The sequence below is a fragment of the Panulirus ornatus genome, chromosome 21 (assembly GCF_036320965.1).
Source record: "Panulirus ornatus isolate Po-2019 chromosome 21, ASM3632096v1, whole genome shotgun sequence".
Taxonomy (NCBI): domain Eukaryota; kingdom Metazoa; phylum Arthropoda; class Malacostraca; order Decapoda; family Palinuridae; genus Panulirus; species Panulirus ornatus.
In genome coordinates, this window is record NC_092244.1 from 17,066,048 (window position 1) to 17,086,988 (window position 20,941).

Genomic DNA, 20,941 nt, shown 5'->3' on the forward strand with positions numbered 1-20,941 from the left:
CCTCTAATACCCACTAACTGCCCCTCCGCTTCCCTCTAATACCTACTCACTGCCCCTCCGCTTCCCTCTAATACCCACTGACTGCCCCTCCGCTTCCCTCTAATACCCACTAACTGCCCCTCCGCTTCCCTCTAATACCCACTGACTGCCCCTCCGCTTCCCCCTAACACCATCTTCATACCACACCTTAGCTCACCTCTTCTCTACCAATTCCAACATCAACTAAAACCTTTCATCACCATCTTACCATCTAAGGTCCCCTGGGCCTCTTATATCGCACTCTTAATCTTCCTCATCGCCTGCCTCCCCCTGCTTACCCCATGACCTCTTACACCGCACTCCTGTCCCTCCCACTGCCCCCCCCCCCCGCAACCCCTCCTCCCACACTGCCCTTACCATCTGCATGACCCTAATCTATCATCTTATTATCTCAATTAACTTCTTAGTACATCTCTAATTTTACTGTCATCCCCTCGTCACTTCCACATTATCACTTACATCCTTCTAATTTCAATAACGTACGCATCAGTATATATATATATATATATATATATATATATATGTATATATATATATATATATATATATATTATATCAAATTATACTTTGTCGCTGTCTCCCGCGTTAGCGAGGTAGCGCAAGAAAACAGACGAAAGAATGGCCCAACCCACCCACATACGCATGTATATACATACATGTCCACACACGCACATATACATACCTATACATTTCAACGTATACATATATATACATACACAGTATGTACATACATATGTACATACTTCATACTTGCTGCCTTTATTCATTCCCGTCGCCACCCCGCCACTCCTGAAATGACAACCCCCTCCACCCACACGCGCGCGAGGTAGTGCTAAGAAAGGATAACAAAGGCCACATTCGTTCACACTCAGACCCTAATTGTCATGTATAATGCACCGAAACCAAAGCTCCCTTTCCAATTTCAGGCCCTACGAAACTTTCCTTGGTTTACCCTAGACGCTTCACGTGCCCTTGTTCAATCCATTGACAGCATGTCCACCCCGGTATACCACATCGTTCCAATTCACTCTATCCCTTGCACGCCTTTCCCCCTCCTGTATGTTCAGGCCCCGATCGCTCAAAATCTTTTTCATCCCATCCTTCCACGATAATATATCCACGATAATCAAAAGTTTTTTGAGCATAATAGATACGATCCGACTAGTTAATGCCAATAATATTTGCTATTTTACGTGAGAAGAAGCGTGAGCAAAACTCTTTCAAGAATGTTCTCTTTCTTGAAGTTGAAAAGAAAAAAAAAGATATTTAGAACTATAATATATATATATATATATATATATATATATATATATATATATATATATATATATATATATATATATATATATATATTATCTCCTTCTAGGAAACCCTCCGTGTAAAATCTTGAGCAGATATGTACAGCCTGGTGCTCGCCGCTTCATGCCCGGCTTGATGGCTGGGTGATGAGTTGGGTCGCTCATGTTTGGTTGCAGGGGAGTGGAAAAACCTGGCCATCCAGCGACCTCCACCAAAGATATGTGTTCTTTGAGAGCGGCGTCGACAGTGACAGCGATGAATGTACTGCCAATAATTACACCTTGAAGGCTCGGGTAATCCGTGTGGAGTATTAATCATGGACTATTCTGCCCAAATGACGAGCCATTTCACCCGCTCGTCCGCTGGTTCCCCAGACCCACCACCACCACCAGACAGATGTCATCGCCGTCATTCGATAGCGCGCGCGAGAGAGAGAAAAAATATATATATATATATATATTCCTTTTGCACTCGAGGAATTAAACCTAAACAACAATTGATTCCGCGGATATAAATCACTCCATAATTTCCAACCTGAACTGATAAACCCGGGCATTCAGCGCCGTTAAATGACACCCCGACCAATATTAAATGTTGCAAATTGTAATCGAATGCAGTAAGAGCGGCAAATAACACTGTGCAACCCAATACTCTAAAACGCGGTCCCAATCAAACTAATGGCATTGCAAATAAAATCCATAATAGCGGCCGGTGGCAGTCGGCGGCTTTTAATTCACGCGGGCATGCTTGATTGTGAGCCAACATGCACCATCATCCCGTCTTTTGTTGTCCGGTCGCAGGAGCAGACGCCAAGCAGCGCGGGATGCGACCAGAGTCCTGTCTTCCCGGCTCCTCCCTGTGTTTGCCCCAGTTTGGCCTCCGGACTCCGGGGTTGTGCTACACTTGTCCCTTCCTCTCCACACCCCTTCTACCAACCACCCCCACTTGGCGCTGTGTTCTAGCTAAGAGCACCAACCCATCACCTCACCTCTGCTTCCGGGCTCGGACGACCGGACAATGTATGGGGCTACTTCGTTCCTCATGACATGGGTTCATCTTCACACGAATACTTTCCTCTCATAATACTGAACCATGAGGACATCCCCCCCTTCCCCCCAATCTCTTCCATGCAGCCTTATTCTTTTCTTTCTTCTTTCTTTCGTCAGGAACTGGAAGGCGTCGTGTTTACTCTGATTTATATTCACCAAGGTCAGGAAGAAGCGGTGTTAATTTTACTGCTTGTTTTGAATGCTGGGAAGGAGCGCTTACTTGGCCATGTGTGTGTGTGTGTGTGTGTGTGTGTGTGTGTTTGTGTGTTTTCTCTCAAGGCTAAGGACAAAGTGGTGCTTATGTTGCTGTGGTTTTGTCACGCCTATGAAGATACAACGTTTATTCAGCTGCCGTTTTACCGCTGTGAATAAAGAGATCAGTACTCATTTGTCGTGTGTCTGGTACAAGCGTGGAGGAAGAGTCTTCGTTTTCTTTGCCAAGGGTAGTCACAAGCGGGAACTATTTATTACCTGTCAAAACCCGAGAGAGAAAAGACGAAGACGTATAGCTTTATCTTGTGCACTTATAAATGACGGTGAATCTTTTAGCTTCCGATCAATTTTGTGCTTGCTGAAGACGGGGAGAAAGAGTTTAAATCATTTAACTATATTCATTTTTGCGGAAAACGGAGAGAGTTTGAACTATTTAAATCCTTTTTCTTGCATTTTCATATTTAAGGAATAATCGCATTTATGTAACATGGTTTCTGGTTTCAAGAAACGTCGCCATTCTTCGAAGGCTCCCACCCTTAATGCTGCTAGTGTGTCTTCATGATCCATAACTGCATAATAATTCATCCTACTCTTGGTAGAGTTATAAAAAACAATTATAGTTGTAATCCGGATGTTGTGTCGTTAATCTACTTGAGGGGGATCATCTCCGGTAACATCGAGGTTGATGATAACTCAAGAGGCCAACTTAATTACTTGAATAAGTATCGTCATCATCATCTGCAATCCACCTCATCCGTCGTGTTTTCGTTGCACAGTTCGTCATCTATCGCTGAGAAACTCCTGAAATTAACCTCTCTTTTTTTTTTTTTAGTGGACTGAACAACATAACGACCATACTAATCTATGTAATGAGACAGGCAATGATATTTACATTACAGAGCCGTTTCACAGTCGCATAAAAAACGGGTGTTTTTTTTTTTGTCACTCTTGGATGAGTTGCCATTCAGTATTATTTTTTTCCCTATAACCGTTAATGGTAATGAGTGAAGTAGTATCTCGTGTATTATTTCATAAGTTACGGATTCATTCTGATGGTTTTCGGTAAAACCGGGAGTACATATATGTTCCATATAACTTGGCCCGGACAGTGTGTGTGTGTGTGTGTGTGTGTGTGTGTGTGTGTGTGTGTGTGTGTGTGGTTCAAAATCCAGACTATGTCTGAATGAACATTTCAGACGATCTTTGCTTCTCTATCCTCTGGAGCACGACGGCACGACCATTAAGCACAACAGCACGACCATTGAGCACGACAGTACGTTCCTTGGGTATGATGGAGAGGTCGCTTGACTTGACCAACCACCATACCTAAGTCTCATACATTCGCGATGGTGTCGTACCGTCGTGCTCAGGATCGTACCGTTGTGCTCAGTGATCGTACCGTCGTGCTTAAGGGATCGTACCGTTGTGCCCAGGGATCGTAGTGTTGTGCTTAAGGGATCGTACCGTCGTACCCGCGTTAGCGAGGTAGCCCCAAGAACAGACGAAGAAAGGCCACATCCGCTCACTTCCATTCTCTTGGTGTCATGGATAATACTATCTATCCACGCAAAGTCTACTAACAAACGGTTATATACAAGAGAGAACAGCGACTCAACAGACCATTCCCCCCCATCTGTTTTCTTGTCCCTCTGCTGTATATTCAGGAAACATTAAAAGATGGATGAATATTGCCAGGAAAAACCATAAGTGGCTTTATTAACGTGGCCTTAACCCCTCGAGCACTGAGCACCAAGGTGTCTGATCCTTTATGCATAGTAATGTGAACCTTGAGCACAAGGATTCGATCCTTGAGGGACAACAGTACGACTCCTGAGCATGAAGACTCGATCCTTAAACCACGAAAGTACGACCCTTGAGCACAAGGATTCGATCCTCTAAGTACAAAAAAAAGTACGGCCCATGAAGACAAGGATTCGATCCTTTGTGTACAACAGTATGATCCTTAATCGCGACCCTACAACCCCCGAGAGCATCAGTATGACCCTTGAGCACGAAGGGTGCGACGACCCTTGGGTAAAGATGACCTGGCCCTTAACTCGACCCTGAAGGGTCGGGTCACAGGTCACGCCATCCAAACGCAGAGGTAGACCCATCGCCCTCAAAGAATGGTTCACAGTCGAGACGAGTGGTCCACACCTCGCCAAGAGCACGCACGGATCACATACGTATCGGTGACGAACACAAGAATGAACTCGGGAATCGAACTCTGGAGTCGAACTCTGGAGTCGAACTCGTATCCCACAGGACTGACGCTGTCCCTACACGCACACAGAGAGAGGGGGACTAAATCCAAAGGCGGCAGGGGGAAGGGAAAGGAAGGAAGGAAGGAGGAGGAAGAGAGGTAACAAGAACAGCACCAGCTGGTCTGGTCTGGTCTAGTCTGGTCTGGTAACGTCTGAAATTCTTCCAGCGCGGAGAGAAAAGGAAAATGTTAAAACTGTAGTCTTGTGAAGCCAATGAGATCACTCGGTAAATCCGAGGAGGACAAAGGGAATGTGTTCGGTAGACCATCCGATACCTTTTTCTCGACTTCCAGTGTCAATATTTAAATGGTTTGCCCTCAGTCGGCTACTGTGTGTGTGTGTGTGTGTGTGTGTGTGTGTGTGTGCAAACGCTTGCATGCGTGTGCACGCCGGCCTGCTTACACATCACGATCAGACATGTGTTAATCTGAAATTCATCTTCAAGATGCGTAAAATACTTACAGGGGTCCAGGTATAATGCGCTCCCCATCTCCGGTCTGCCTCATTTTTTTTTCCTCATGACTAAACTGCATGTGAGCGAGCACGACTGGAAAATACAATGCCCAGATACAGCATGCAGGTGATGATGTATCTGGCGATAGGGACTGATTAAGCTAATCCGGTTCACAGCCGCAGGAGCGGTGTTGAAGAGCCAAAAGGGGGTTAATCCACTGCTCCAAGTTATATGCATAATATATCCCAGGCCGGTTCAGGTTCTGCATAACTTCAAACCGAATTTTAGATAATTTTAGTACCGTGTTAACAACTTCAGCGAAGTCTCCGGTAATTTTCGTGTGACGGAGGCGACGTTAATTAGCCGAGAAATTGTTTGAAGACGAACCGGGTAAGATCAAGAAATGTTTTAATCTCTCGTTGAGAAAATTAACCTTCTATCTTTTTTTTTCCCCTCTCTCTCTCCCGCGCAACCCCTTCCCCGGGAGATGGCTTATGGTAGCTGGTCATGCACTGCCGGTGAATAATCATTACGGAAACACTTTGATCGTTAGGGGGACACTTTCATCATAAGCATTATGAAGATACATAGATCAATAAACATGATTGAGTGCTTCACCAGGGAGAGGGGGAAAAAAAAGAAGGTTCATTAGTCTCGTAGATGACTGTGTTATGTAAGCACGCTGCTGGTGTCCCGCAGGGTGAGCTGTGTGTGCCCTTGCTGTTGGTGCCCCTCAGGGGTGAGGTGCGTGCGCCCTTAATGTCAGCGCCCCTCATGGGTGAGGTGCGTGCGCCCTTAATGTCGGTGCCCCTCAGGGATGAGGTACGTGCGCCCTTGATGATGATGTCAGTGCCCCTCAGGGGTGTGGTGCGTGCGCCCTTCGTGTTTCTTCCCCTTGAGGGTGAAGCTCTGCGCCCTCATTCCTGCTGGCCGCCTGCGTGGCAGATCTAACATGTATTTAGCATGGCTTATACTCTCATCTCCCTCCACTCAATTGACGCTACAAGTATCTGTGAGGTCATCCCTCATCCTCCAGCACTGGAGAAGACTTGGCTTGCCACAGTTTTACAGAGTTATCTATCTATTCATTTACTTTGAACCACCATTCTGGAGGTGATTATTATAAAGTATTGTAAGGCTATTCTTCTGAGCAAATGTTATATTATGATACTATGTTATTCGTTATTTATTGAATTATGAACATATCACAGCATCATTCACCTCATTACATGGGTCACGGTACGTTATCATTCTCCAAAAATCTGAATTGCAAATGATTGTCATGATTATCAATTAGCAGTTTCAAAACTATCCTCAAATTTTCATAATAAGGCTATTCAATGTTATAAACATATACATATAAAAAGAGATATCTATGAGTGAATCACTATAAGACCAACATTCAATTGTATCACAAACTCATTTAAGTATTCATTCCCCCCCAAAAAAAGTAAGATGGGGGGAAATCATGTACGTAAACACTGTACTCACTTAAGTACTCATCCTCCAACATGGGGGAAATCATACGTAAACACTGCACTCATTTAAGTATATCATCCTCCATCCAACATGGAGGAAATCATACGTTGCATTGTACTTATCACCACAGTCCTTCCGGGTACCCTAATACAGTGAGCATTGTTCTTGTTGCAGCCTGCCGTAGGAAACCCGAATCTTGCCTGATGCCTAATGGTTAGTACCTCCCCATGTATATAGGTGTCTCAGAATTCCGAACTCATTGGCAAAATTCACTCGTCAACCTTCAGGTCAACTGATGTTCAAAACTCCACGTCATGAACGGGTGTATATATATATATATATATATATATATATATATATATATATATATGAAATATATATGTATTTATATATATATATATATGAAATATATATATGTATTTATATATATATATATATGAAATATATATATATGTATATATATATGAAATATATATATATATATATATATATATATATATATATATATATATATATATATATATATATATATATATACTCATGAGTGTGCGGGGCTCACATTCACAATTTGAACATCTGTTGAACTCGAGGTATAAAAAACGGTCAATTCTACTCATGAGTCCGGACAGCGGAGACACCCCATGTATATACCTCACTTGGCTTCATGCTCCTCAATGTAAACTATACCGTCAAACCTCAAGTGATTCGCTCTCGAGAAATAAATTTTTCACTCAAAAGAAGTCATAGTCATCATTCAGTATCGGTTATATTGACCGGGAAGCTTTTTTTTTTTTCTTAATTTTATCTAATAAACAAAAAAACAAGAAAGTCGAGTGAAAATGTATATGATGAATTCAGGAGGTTGACCGTATCTGTTACATATGACGTGTGACTGGACTAAAAGGCTGTAATGTACTGTGTGCTGCTCTTACTAACCGCTCCTGTGATTGGCCAATCTTTCAACGTAGTGCTACCCAGTTAACATAGTTGTCATCTTTAGTTCTATCAAGAGAGAGGGATAGGGCAAGCCTATGCCAGTGTGACATTCAAAACCATTACTGTGGGTTATGTAGTGCTTCTAAATTAAGCACGTGGTGTAAAAGAGTAAATCCACAACAATCTCGCTTCATTAAATTTTACGCCATCGACAATCATTGTCCGGGCCAGCCAGGGCTACCAACCTGTAGCTTCGGGGGAGGGAGCAGCGAGCGCGTGGAATAACGCGTTTGTGACTGATAATTACAATATTAAACAAAAATCTGTACATATGTGTATATACATGAGATACATAAATATAAAGGTGTTATTAAAGTAATAACAAAAAAGAGTGTTAGGTTACACATATCATCTCTCTCTCTTCCTGGTCATATGTACATATATAGATATAAAATGGTTGGAGGCCGGCGAGGTTGGCAACCCTGGTCGTTGCTGCCATCTGGCGACAGGTCTCAACTGACCGTTCGTCTAACCATCAGCCAGCCAAGTGTTATTAACGTTCATGCAAACTCATAAATCCATCACAATATCAGTACCATATCACGATATCCCTCCCCCACCCGGTGGGCCAGCGCTGTATACGTGCATGCCGACTCGTAATGTCTTCCCGCCTCGTAACTTTCACATCAGCTGATTTCTGTTTTCATTTTGACGCGCCAAAACTCCGGGTTTTATTTGAGACGTTGACGTCATAACCGTGTCCAAAACGCGGCCCCGATAAGTCACAACTTGTGAATATTCTTTGTGTGTTATTTAGTTTGAAATGTTGGCATCTGGTTAGTCAGTAATTGGATATAATGGTTAATAAAATAAGAGAGCATATGGTTCATCGTTAGTGTATACAACCAGGAAATGTGGTCCTTATGGAACTGGGTGACGCATGGCATGCGTTACGGCGTTCCGACCTTAATAACAGTTAGATTTAGGGGGCATTTTAGCTTGTAGCGAACTGATGATTCACCTTAACAATATAGATGCGAGGAAATTAGTAAAACAATGCTTTGTGGCAATTCTCCATAAGAGCTTTTCACGTACGTGTACATATATAGAATGTAAGCCATAACAGCATATAACCTCATGTCGTTTCTGACCCCGCACCACACAACATACATCCAATTAAAATGTGGACTTCTTTGGGTACAACATATGTTAATGACACCAATTTGCTATCGCAACCCATACAGATCCCCCCACCCCAGCCCAATCGTACCTCACGAACAGCCTTCAACAGGGGCTTTCCTTTCCATTCCATGTACCCAGACATATGAAACCGCTTCTATATTACTTAAATAACAGGAGGAGGGGGGAGGGGGGTTCGAAAGGAAAATACTGGGCCCTCCCAGATATGAGACGCCGCAGAGCGAGGGAGAATATCCAACTCGATAGAGCGAAGCAAACTAAGACAGGATATTAAAAGGAAAGCAATACCCCGTTCAATGATGACACTGCATTCTGCGTATCATCTCCAAACACACACACACACACACACACACACACACACACACACACACACACACACAAGCAAGCACTCTCCATTCTCACTTATCTTCCTACATCAATGTCTCCGAATCTTTGACACGCCCGAGACTTGCCATTCGACCCTCACTGTCAGCCTCATCTTCGTATGACCCATGGCATCTCAGAATCATTCTAGTTTCATATTCTAGACCTGGTGTATCATCCAGTACCGTCCTAGTTACCCCGATATCCTAATCTCAGAATCACCCAAGTGTTGTCACGATTCTACAACTACCATCATCCCTATCCGGTTATCATCATCCTGGTGTATTGATATTCCAACATTATACTGATGCCACTTTTAGCGCCACATTGGTTCCGAGATCGCTCCACCCCTCAGTAGCATTTTGTAATACCGTTATTCAACCGGGAAAACATCTCCAAACGTGATACCCAAAATCCGGTATGCATGTTTCCGGTACCAGCGTCCTCCCCAGTCGTGATATCATTCCAATCCCAACCTCCACGCCAACGTGAATACAACTCATCCCCCCCCCCCCCGAGAGCATCACTCCCCAATCGTAATATCATTCCAATCCCGGCTCCATGCCAATCTGAATACCATTTCCCTCATATCTTGTAAAGTCGGACGCACATCTTACAAGCCTCGCCTTTTGAAGGCGTCGTTCAAAATATCACTGGGTCAGTCGAGTAAAGATTTTCATATTTGACAGTATAATATGGCCTACAATATGGCTGAGTGAAGCGATCTTTCCTATTCAGTTGAACCGGTGGGGAAGATCCAGGCTCGAAGTCAGGGTGGAGAGGGCCATACGCCCTTTTTTTTTTTTTTTCGGTGGATGACAGTAGGTCTCCGGGTGGATTCTCCCAGCCTGCGGTGGATGATGATCCGGTCGTTTTCAGTGGATAGGTCTCGCTACTTGGTGGATCTGTTGCGTTCTGGTGGATCCGTTTCCTCACTGGTGGATAGCCATGCTTCGGGTGGAGTTGACGCTTTGGTGGATCTCTTGGTGTGGAGAGAGAGAGAGAGAGAGAGAGAGAGAGAGAGAGAGAGAGAGAGAGAGAGAGAGAGAGAGAGAGAGAGACCTCGCATCACTCTGGGGATGTGCTGGTTTTCTTGAAGAGTATCGTGGCGGCCTGGTGGATCAGCACCTGCTCGTAGAGGATCGCGGTCTCTTGTGGATCTTCTCAACTTCCCAGAGAATTAGTCTCGCTCTTGTGGCTCGCCAGACTTACCACTGGACCTGAAACACTGCGGCCCTCTGCTGGATATCTGGGCCTCCGCTTGGTGAAGTGTGTGGTTCCGGCGTGGATCTGTGTGGATTTCTTCACGACTCCCGTTGCATCTCGGAATTCGAGAGGAGTGAGAGAGTCTCTCTCTCTCTCTCTCTCTCTCTCTCTCTCTCTCTCTCTCTCTCTCTCTCTCTCTCTCTCTCTCTCTCAACCATGACTATCTCTCTATCTCTACATTAGATAAGGAGATTGAAAGAAAACCTTTCATCCCACTTGATGTGAGCTGGGAGAAGAAAAAAAAAGCTATATAATTCGAGTCATGGCAAATTTATCTTTTCGAGGGGCGTCAGCTGACGTGGACCTGCAACAGAGGCGTCGTCAGCTGGGGTGTGGGCCAGTAGGTTAGCCCACTGGTCAGTTGTGTGTGTGTGTGTGTGTGCGAGTGAGTGTGTTGGGGGAGATGATGGAGGTCAATAATCGTACTTGCTTCATTGAGGTCCTGGCGGCTCTTGTGGGCCAAGATAACACTGGTGAGGCTGTGTGACCTCTTGTCTCCCTTTTCGCCCCAAACACGGGGTTATCATCAATCCCAGCGTATATCATTACCCCAACACACTGCTCGTCTCTTTCTGTTTCTGCCATCAGTAAAATCGTGTAATACTTTCATACTTTCTATATTCTCATTTACGTCTGGCAGGATGGCGGTGTAGACTGAATTCACCTACGTGGAATTACGTAAAATTCTACCAGTCTTATAAATGTCTTCATTAGGAATTAGAAGAGTATTATAAATTTGGCTTCTACGCCCATAAAGAGGGAGATATTTAAATAAACAAACAAGGCTCCCGGTCGCCCTCATCAGAATATAAAGATTCGAGTGTTTTTCCCCCCCTCTTCCAACACTTCGATTATAATCCTGATTGCAATTCATTATCATTTATAATTTGAGTCACTCTGGAATACTTGATTGCGATTATGTTGTGTCGAACCCCTCCTCTTCCTCCTTCGTCCCCCCTCTCCCACAGACGATCTCCATAGCCTCCTTCTTCCCCCTACCCCCTCCCTTTCTCTCTCTCTCTCCCTATTCTCCAAACTTCTCCACCTCCCCTGTCACCCCTCTTCCTCCCAACCCAGCCTCCTTCTCTCTCCCTTTCAATCTCTCTGTCCCACACCTAACCCCAAGTTCACCTCCTCTAACCGTACCATATCTCGCAGTCTCCTCGACCTCCAGGTTGGAGCCTCTCTCTCTCTCTCTCTCTCTCTCTCTCTCTCTCTCTCTCTCTCTCTCTCTCTCTCTCTCTCTCTCTCTCTCTCTCCGCTAGCACCGGTTGTTCTTTCCCCCCCCCCCTCATCCACCCCACCCCACCCTCTCTTGAAGTCTCTCTCTATATCTCCCCCCCCCACCACCACCCCCTCTTCCACACACACACACACACACACACACACACACACACACACACACACACAGACAACCTGTACCCACCCCTACAGACCTGAGGCAGATATACGGAGACCGGCAATTTGGTTGTTAAAAGCTGATTTTTTCAGCCAAACTTGGGCGATTCTGGCGAGTGGTATCGGGGCGCGATGGGACGCGGCCGGCAGCATATCTTGTACTTTTGCTAATTATTCCCACACTAAGAGCGAGCCAGTCATATCTCCCGCGCGCCGGGGAAGAATCCCAGATGGGCACAAATAACCATGACACATATTTCAGGGAAACTATGGGAATAAATCTATTAAAAGTTGGCTAATTCTGTGGTTCGCGGAACACAAATTGAGGTGTCCAATATATTTACGCTAAGGTATCGGCTCGAGAGCCTCCCGGGGGTGTGTCCCCCCCCCCCCTCCCCCCCCCCCCCCCCCAGATAGACTTTTAATGGCTGTCAGAAATACTTCACGGGGAAAAGTTGGCTCCCAAGGAAAACGTGTTGTGTTTGTGATGGGGGAAAAAATATATATATATATATAAATTTACGCTTTGTTCCGTGCTAGCGATTCCCGAGACTGTGTGTTTAATGAAACTGGTGCGATACTAACGCGATTTTTTTCCTTCTTTTTGAGTGGGTTGGGTGGGAGGGGAGAGGAAGAGTGATTCCCAAAGCGTTACTTTCGGGTCATTACGTTCATTCAGAACGATCGTGAGAGGGTAGTTATAAGCCTTGATCACTGTAACGTTGCCAGGACTTGGGGTTAATCATTTCCTTTATTTCGCAAAAGGGTCATGACAATTATCGTTTGACTGACCGAGATCTTAAGCTACGGTCTACACACATGGTCTATGGGGGAACTGGGATCTTGGAGCGATAAAATTCAGTACGTAGAACAGTCGCAATAACTCTTCCCTTCTGCCACGGCTCCAGGGTCCATTCTTGCCTGAAGCTGGACAACACGTGGCTGAAATTTCGTCTGAAGTCTGTAATATACTGGCACCTCGTATGACGTCACGGGGATGAAGGTTTATAGGCGTAATAGTTTGCACAGTGAGCCACTCCTGCTGTGGTTTCCGACGTGGGATTCGTCTGGGTGATAGATAGATTTTCAAGGGGGTTAGGGGGGTCTTTCAGAGGAGGGTCTATAGGCGTATCGTATTAGTGGTCGATGTGGTACGGGTTTGTGAGTGGTTCGTGCGACAGTCTAGGGTTGTGGTTTATGGAGAAAACACAAAGAAAAAGCTCCTTGAGGACGACGGTTTATGTGGCAATTGGTTTATATGGTACGTGGTTTACGTGGTACAAATCTGTGACTGAAGTTTACTCGATCGAGCTACGGGTTTAATTCGTAGTTTACGCGTTGCGTCGTGGTTGATGCAGAAGAGATGTGGGCGTGGTTGATACTGTAAGAGTCCCACCTGGTCGTGTTTCACAAGTCACATCCTAACGGCTCATGTGGCATTGTCTGTACTTCTCTCCTCCTCACTCTTAATTGTGTGTGTGTATGTGTGCGAGTCCAGCCTACTGGGCCAGTCGACTCCGACAGTGGATCAGTAAAACATAGTTTATGAAGGACGCTGTTTTAGGTACGCCTTTGAAGTCGTGGTTTTATAACACATTAGCTCTGAATGCAGTGGTGATCACATCCTGCGTGTGATTATGCAAGTGCAAGATTAACGTGCACTGCAAGGAGACTGATGGAAGGGATTAACATACGCTGTTGAACACAGTTACAGTTATAGTTTACACACCACGGTCGTTGAATACATACAATTTCAGTGCGGTGGTACGGCTCCAACGAGCAATTCTAAAGACCTATGGAACAGAGAACACACGTTCCAGCTGTACATAAAAAAAGAGATGAATACGATACACTGACGTCAAAGAAAATGTTCCTGCTAATATGTGGACGGAACTGAGAATGTAGTACATGGTAAACTGCGACGTAACACCACTAGAAACAAAATGTGTAGATTGTTTACCAAAAAAAAAAACAAGGTTGTCAAAGAAAAGGAGGTGTATGATGAGGTCAGTGGGTGTGTTTTTATGTGGCACTCGAATGCACGTTCACCAAGTACAAAGGCACGCACAGTCTCCAGAATGTGCAGAGAAGGAGGAAAAGATGGTGCAGATAAAGAGGGTAAAACTGATAAAGAAGGGGACAGTTACAACGAGAACACACAGAATGAAACAAGTGAACACAGAAATGTATGGAGAAAATGTTGACGAGTCAAACGAAAGAAAAAGCAAAACGGGCGAAGAATCAGTAGCCAAATGACGGGAATGAAAAGAAATCAACCGATAAGACTAGTGACAAGATTACATTCAGATAGTATAAGATATTCTGACGACTGACTGCAACTACAGTCGAACAACAACAGACCATTGGGTCCTAACGAGGCTGTTTGTGTGACACAGGAAGAGATCAGAAAACCATTGATTCATGCGGTAGGAGCAGAAAGACTTAGGAGTGCGAGTGAAACCACTTCTCCCCCCCAAAAAAAAATCTATATGAAGGCGCTCCAATTCAGACCCCTAGAAGCCAGAGGATGCCACAAGTTGGGAAGAATGTGAATTACATCAAATGACACATTCAAGATAACATCGCTGTCCTCACATAACAGAAACTTGGTTCACCGAGGACAGTGCAACGTGAAGCAAACTTGCAACAATTCAAACGTCTCGAACAGATAACATGAAACAGGGATGTGTATCACGTGTGTGTGTGTGTGTGTGTGTGTGTGTGTGTGTGTAGCACGTCAGAAGGCTACAGATACTAACTCACCATTAATCTGCATCAGCTGTAGTGAATATCTCAGCTATAAACATAATACACTCGCTATCATATAACCTCCCCCCCCCCCCCCCCGACACCCCCTCCAAAGAAAAATAAGTAAAACAAATAAGATACATACACAAAGAAGAAGATTATGGATCAGCAGATGAATGAGGCGAATTAATCTTAATTAGTCATTCATCTGTAGACAAGAGGGAAACATGATAAACCTTTGCGTATGACATTGGCAGGACTAGAGAGAGTCATACAAATCGAGACAGGAGACCAGTGTTCTTATTCTCATTCCCGAACAAGGGGAAAAAGAAATCAGCAAGCAGACCTCTTAATGTGGGGGGTGGGAAAAGTGAAGAAATGACCCCGAGTAAACATGCAGGATGTTAACGGAAACAAAACGAATTTGGTGCCGAACTGGAAAAGCGAGGAGGGAATTAGAAGACCTGCTCAACCAACATGATGACATTGCAATCACAGATATACACTCGAGCCATTGGCGAGGTCAGAGATGATCAAGCTCCGGGGCTTAGAGTCTCATACAACGGTCGGCCAAACGACACAATGTCCCTCAAGTACGTTGGACTAATTCTCTGACCCGTTCCTTGCGAGTCTGATCAAAGGTCACGTCATCAAACCCACCCTTACCGTTATGATCTAAAGGGTGCTGGAATTCTTCCCAAAAGAAGGGAGTAACAGCAACAGCGAAAGCAACGATGATACTGACGAGGCAAATGTCTAGATAATGGCAAGACAGAAGACAATTACAACATGGCATATGTAACGCCAACATACGTGGGCGGATTTAAGTCTGAGTAGTATAGGCCATGTTAGCTTGGCTTCACACGCAATGAATGTGTTTGCGTGACAAATGGACGCAGACCAGAACATCTGATTAAATACAACTGTATGATTGAAGGTCAACGCGCATTTTGTACCAGGAAAAAGAAAGCTAACCATATGATTAGCACATTACAATAACGATAAGAAACTTTAGTGCTTGGGAAGATATCTAATGGACAATGTTCTGCTCGATTTTGCTAAGGCACAGGACAAAATAAACCACAGAATTTTACTAAATAAAGTTGTGAAACAAAACATCAAAGGTAAGATAGTTCAACGAGTTTTAGATTGAAAAAAAAAAAAGAATTCAAAAGTAGTATTGAGACGGAACCAAAGATGCTGTTCTGTCAAAGAGACACCATAAGGAACGGTACCAGCTCGTGTGTCGTAAGGTCAGCGTCCAACCAAAGGGAAATCAACAAATTAAGAGAGGATTCAGAAGCACTTCAAAAGCAAAATCGAAGGGACTCAACATATGAACTATCACTTCCTAGCTCTCATGATCGACGCAATGGCCGCACACACTGAAGGGATAAGAGGACAATACCATAAACTCAAGACCCCTCACCAGTGGATGAAAGAGATAGTAAGTCTGCAAGAACATCCCTGGAATGTACCAATACAGTGTCAAACACAGGCATACGAGGGTCCTGGAAGAAAGGAGGGCGGGGTGTTCATTGTACTGGTACCAGGAGAAATGAGAGACGTGTATGGAACATCTCGCGAAGCATTTGAAAGATAACTTGGTTATCTGGTTGCACGTCATCTCAATATGAGCCCAGAATCTATAATCATGTAATGGGCGTAGCGGCAGAGAAAAGAAAACTATAATTTATCAAGCAACGCGTGCGGTGAGCGCTTACACGCAAGCCACGCCTTTTAAAAAGCTCGTAGACACTCTTATGCAGTCGCTCTCTCTCTCTCTCTCTCTCTCTCTCTCTCTCTCTCTCTCTCTCTCTCTCTCTCTCTCTCTCTCTCTCTCTATCTCTCTCTCTCTCTCTCTCTCTCTCTCTCTCTCTCTCTCTCTCTCTCTCTCTCTCTCTCTCTCTCTCTCTCTCTCTCTCTCTCTCTCACACACACACACACACACACACTTCCTCATCTACTTTACAATACCAACCGTTACCCTCGTCTTCAATTCCACTCTTTCCATGCCCTCGAAAACAACCTCTTTAGGAAATATTCAACAACGAAAGAAAGAAAAAAAAGACATAAATCAATCGCCCGCCTCTCCTCCTCCTCCTTCCCTTCCCCCCCTTAAACAGCCTTGGCACCACGATTCATCAACAGTAGATGACAGTTCAAGTTGATGCTCACGGCCCGTAGAAGGTACTGGCCCAAACGCAGCATTACCGTGATAGGCGCCAGCAGCAGAACCCTCTTGTTTACCTTCCATTCGACCACACTGGTCGAGGACGCTGGTCGCACGCCTACGTGACGACGCAGTCATCCACGACAGACCTTGAAGCTAATCCTGTTGGCTTCCGGATTTTATGATTCTAAAGAACGACACGACGACCCTTCGGCAGGTCTTTAGGCTCCTTGGGCATGACGGTAGGACTCTCAAGTAAGATGATGTCCTGGCCTTTTGACCTGATCCTTGAGGGGTCAGGTCAAAAGCCCATGCCATCACACCCAAGTGTAACACCGTCGTGCTCGCGTATCGCACCGTCGTGCTTCAGTGTCGCACCGTCGTGCTCAAGTAGCCGTACTGTCGTGCCACAGACACACGACAAAACGCATCTATTCAGTACTCACCTACTTTCCCATCTACATCCCCTAATATTCTATCTATCGCAATAGGAGGTTTACTTCGCACATCTGTCTAAACCTACTGACCTGTTAACATATGTAATGTGCCCGTCTATCTCAATCTGACGGACTGACTCACCAGACGAAGGCTGTCGTCAGAGAATCCCTTCCCATGCCTTCATCTTCAAAACAGTCCTTAAAGTACGTCGCTGTAAGAAGCGTTTGAGTACCCCACCACCACCCGATACAACAACGGTAACTCTATACTATAATCTCGCCTGACGGTGTGGTTACGAACACCATATGATGTCGACATTAACCAGAGACAAAGAAGGAGAAAAAAAAAGAAGCAAAGGTCACTAGAGGGGCTGCCCGACTTAAATCCCACTCGCCCCTCGGCCGTTCCTGGGTGGTCATTGCATCCACGCATTTGAAGCCCCAGTGACGTGTGTTTCCCAGAAGGACGATCATTAATCAGAGATTCGCTCTGTTGCTTAACCCCTTCAGCACGATCCTCGAGCACAAGGGTACGATCCTTGGGCAACAGGGTACGACCCTTGGTTATACAGGAGTGGCACGAGGATACGACCCTTGAGCACAAAAGGGTACGACGTCTGAGCACGAGGGTAATAGGGTACGACCCTTGAATATGTAAATGGTGCGACTTTTTTGACCTGACCCTATAGGCTCGGGTCAAAGGCCACGCCATCGTGCCCAAGGGTACGCATCGTCAGGCTCAACATGTGTAGCGTACTTCTTCAACGGGTGTTTGACAATCCTCGCCTATGTACCGTGTGTAGATCCAAGAGGGGCCAAGATATGCACAAATAACTTGTGTATCTCACGAGTTAAATATGTAACGTGTGTGTGTGTGTGTGTGTGTGTGTGTGTGTGTGTGTGTGTGTGTGTGTGTGTGTGTACACACACTTTGGTGGAGGGGGGGGGGAGAGTTGAAGGGTGGCATTGTGTGGCACGCCAGGGGAAGTGTCTCTTGGTTTCAAAGGCGCCACAGAAGTCGTGAGGACTGATCATGTCATTAACCCAGACATCAACATCATCCCACCCTTAAAAAAAAAGAAAAGTTCACCACCTCGCAAGAACTCGTATATATACTTCACAAAGCACGTTTTAAGTCCCACACTTGGGTACTCTCTCTCTCTCTCTCTCTCTCTCTCTCTCTCTCTCTCTCTTCACTCATACCATATTCTAATCGAACAATATGTACGTTTCCACTAGATCACCGTATACTTTCCCCTCCAACGGTTCACGGTGCTCGCTCCGTGCTCTTACGTGAACACACAACACTTTGGTGTCATTTCTGTGCTACGCTGTGTACTCCCACGTCAGGCTATGTACACCCAGAGTACAATGTCTACCCTTCAACCATTGTACTCTCTCTCTGGATTACGCTATTTTCACCTGGGTCAGAATATGGGTACAAATAGCACCAGCAAAACACACTTTTTACTGTCAACCAAGAATGTATTCATAAGGCTCAGTATGTACAGAACGCGCACAATGTAGGCTCAGTATGTACATAACGCGCACTATGTATTCATAAGGCTCAGTATGTACATGACGCGCACTATGTATTCATAAGGCTCAGTATGTACGTATATAATGCGCACTATGTATTCATAAGGCTCACCATGTAGCATAAGGTGAACTAAGTATTGTACAAAGCTGCACTATGTATTCATAAGGCTGTACAAAATACTTATAAAAGTGCGCATTGTACTCATAAGGCAAACTTTGTGCTCTTTGGTCCCCCATGCAACTAATATCCAAACTGGGGCCCCATGTGTCCCCACGTCCTGACAGAGCACATGATGGAGTGCGTCGATTCTGTAAAAATTCTTATAAAAACACGTTACATGTAATTAGGAGCGTTTTACAGCAGGGGTCCGTCTATGTAGCGGGGGTCTGTACAGTAATCTGGCGGGAGGGAGAGGAGGAGGGAGAGGGCAGCTGAGAGGGACGGATAGCCCGGCAGGATTAGCGGTGTTGCAATGCGGATTTAGTGGGGGTTTGTTTTGGCCTGGGATTAAGAATGAATGAGAGGGAGACGGTGCAGACTTAAGGTGCAAGGGAGGGTGGAAGGAAGATTTGCAGTCGACAAGACTGGTAAATGAGGGAGGGGGGGAAAACGAGGGAGGGGAGGTCGAGGGCTCAAGAAATGTGAAGACAATCAAAGGCAGTAAAGGAAATCAAGATGAAAGGAAAAAAAGGAAAACTGGGGGTAGGTGGAGGGGAAGATGAGGCAGGAGAAGAAATATCACATTCCCACAGTGACGATGTTTCGTTAATGCCTCTGGTAATGTGGGGTTCCCGAAGTGTGCCCCCCATCCCCCAAGTGTGGAGTTATTGCTGCTTGATGTCCAGCTCATCGAGTCTCGCTTACCGGGTAGGGAGCAAGACATGATCCCATACGGCTTCTTAACATAGGAAGGGGGGCTATTCAAGCCTCGGCACGTGCAATAAAAAGAAAAGACGTTTCTCAGAAATGGTCAGGTGAACCTTCGCTTCACCAGCAGAGAACCTGAACAATTTGCAAGTAGTGTTCACCTTCCGGTACAAGCAATTATTTCAACAGCAGTTGGATGCCGATAACATTAACACAGCGATGTCCTTAGTTTGCCCGATAGCTTGAACCAGGGACAACGCCGACGTGACCGGGAGAAGGTATTATCAAAAATCGGACATTACCTGACAGCAAGTGTGTAATCTGAGCATGATGTGTGTGTTCGGAGAGAGAGCAGAGGCAAAAATCGGATAATATCGTTCTTGCTGGTGTATTTTGCGTCCTACAGACGGATGTGGTGTGTGGAACTGGTCACAAGAGAGTTAAAGATGTCGAAAGTCAAGGTGTAATTGTAATTACCTATTTGTACTATACGAAGAGGGAGTTGCACGCTCATGGGGCCCCATGTGTGTGTGTGTGTGTGTGTGTGTGTGTGTGTGTGTGTGTGTGTGACGGTGGGGAAAACAAGGCATATCGAGTACCTGACGAGCGATCAGAACAGAGCGGCAAGAGCCACCACACATGAGGTGATTATATAGAATTGCAAGGCGCCCGCGGGAACGTCTCGTCGACTTTCCCATGAAAATGAATGATTACCGGGAGTGACCTCAACACAATCACTGCTTCCTTCCTCCCTCAACACCCACCCTCCCTCACCCCAACCCCTTCCTCGTCTCACGGAGCTTCACTCCTCCTTGATCCATTGGCTTCTTCTCCTTACCTACGCTATCGCCTGAAGTCTTATCATGACTTGTCGTTGCAAGGGTTTTTGTCAGCTTTGCTTGCTATCTATTGCTTCACCATTGCTCTCTAGTTTACGATACGTTGCATGATGATGATCCAGGATTACGTTGCAGTCCTGTCCTCGTCTCTCCTTCACACAGTCTTCCTAACATCTCAACTACTCGCCTTATCGTATCTCCCTCCTGAACACCTGTGTACATCCTCCTCCTGCACGTCCATCATCTCCCCATCGTGTCACCGACTGTCCTCTTCCTAGACTCATTTATGTGTCCACATCTACTAACCCAATGACAAGACCTCCCGCCCCTCCTTCCCAGTCTCCAATCCTCCAATCTCCAACCCCCTCCCCTCCCCT

General features: G+C 45.3%; 1 protein-coding gene across 1 annotated transcript in view; it reads left to right on the plus strand.

The window, feature by feature from the left end:
• The window catches only part of ct (homeobox protein, cut), a 676,428-nt gene that overhangs the window by 513,823 nt on the left and 141,664 nt on the right, over window positions 1-20,941 (plus strand). Inside the window, 1 exon segment of the mRNA XM_071675796.1 lies at window positions 6,972-7,010. Coding sequence (XP_071531897.1) covers window positions 6,972-7,010 — 39 coding nt within the window.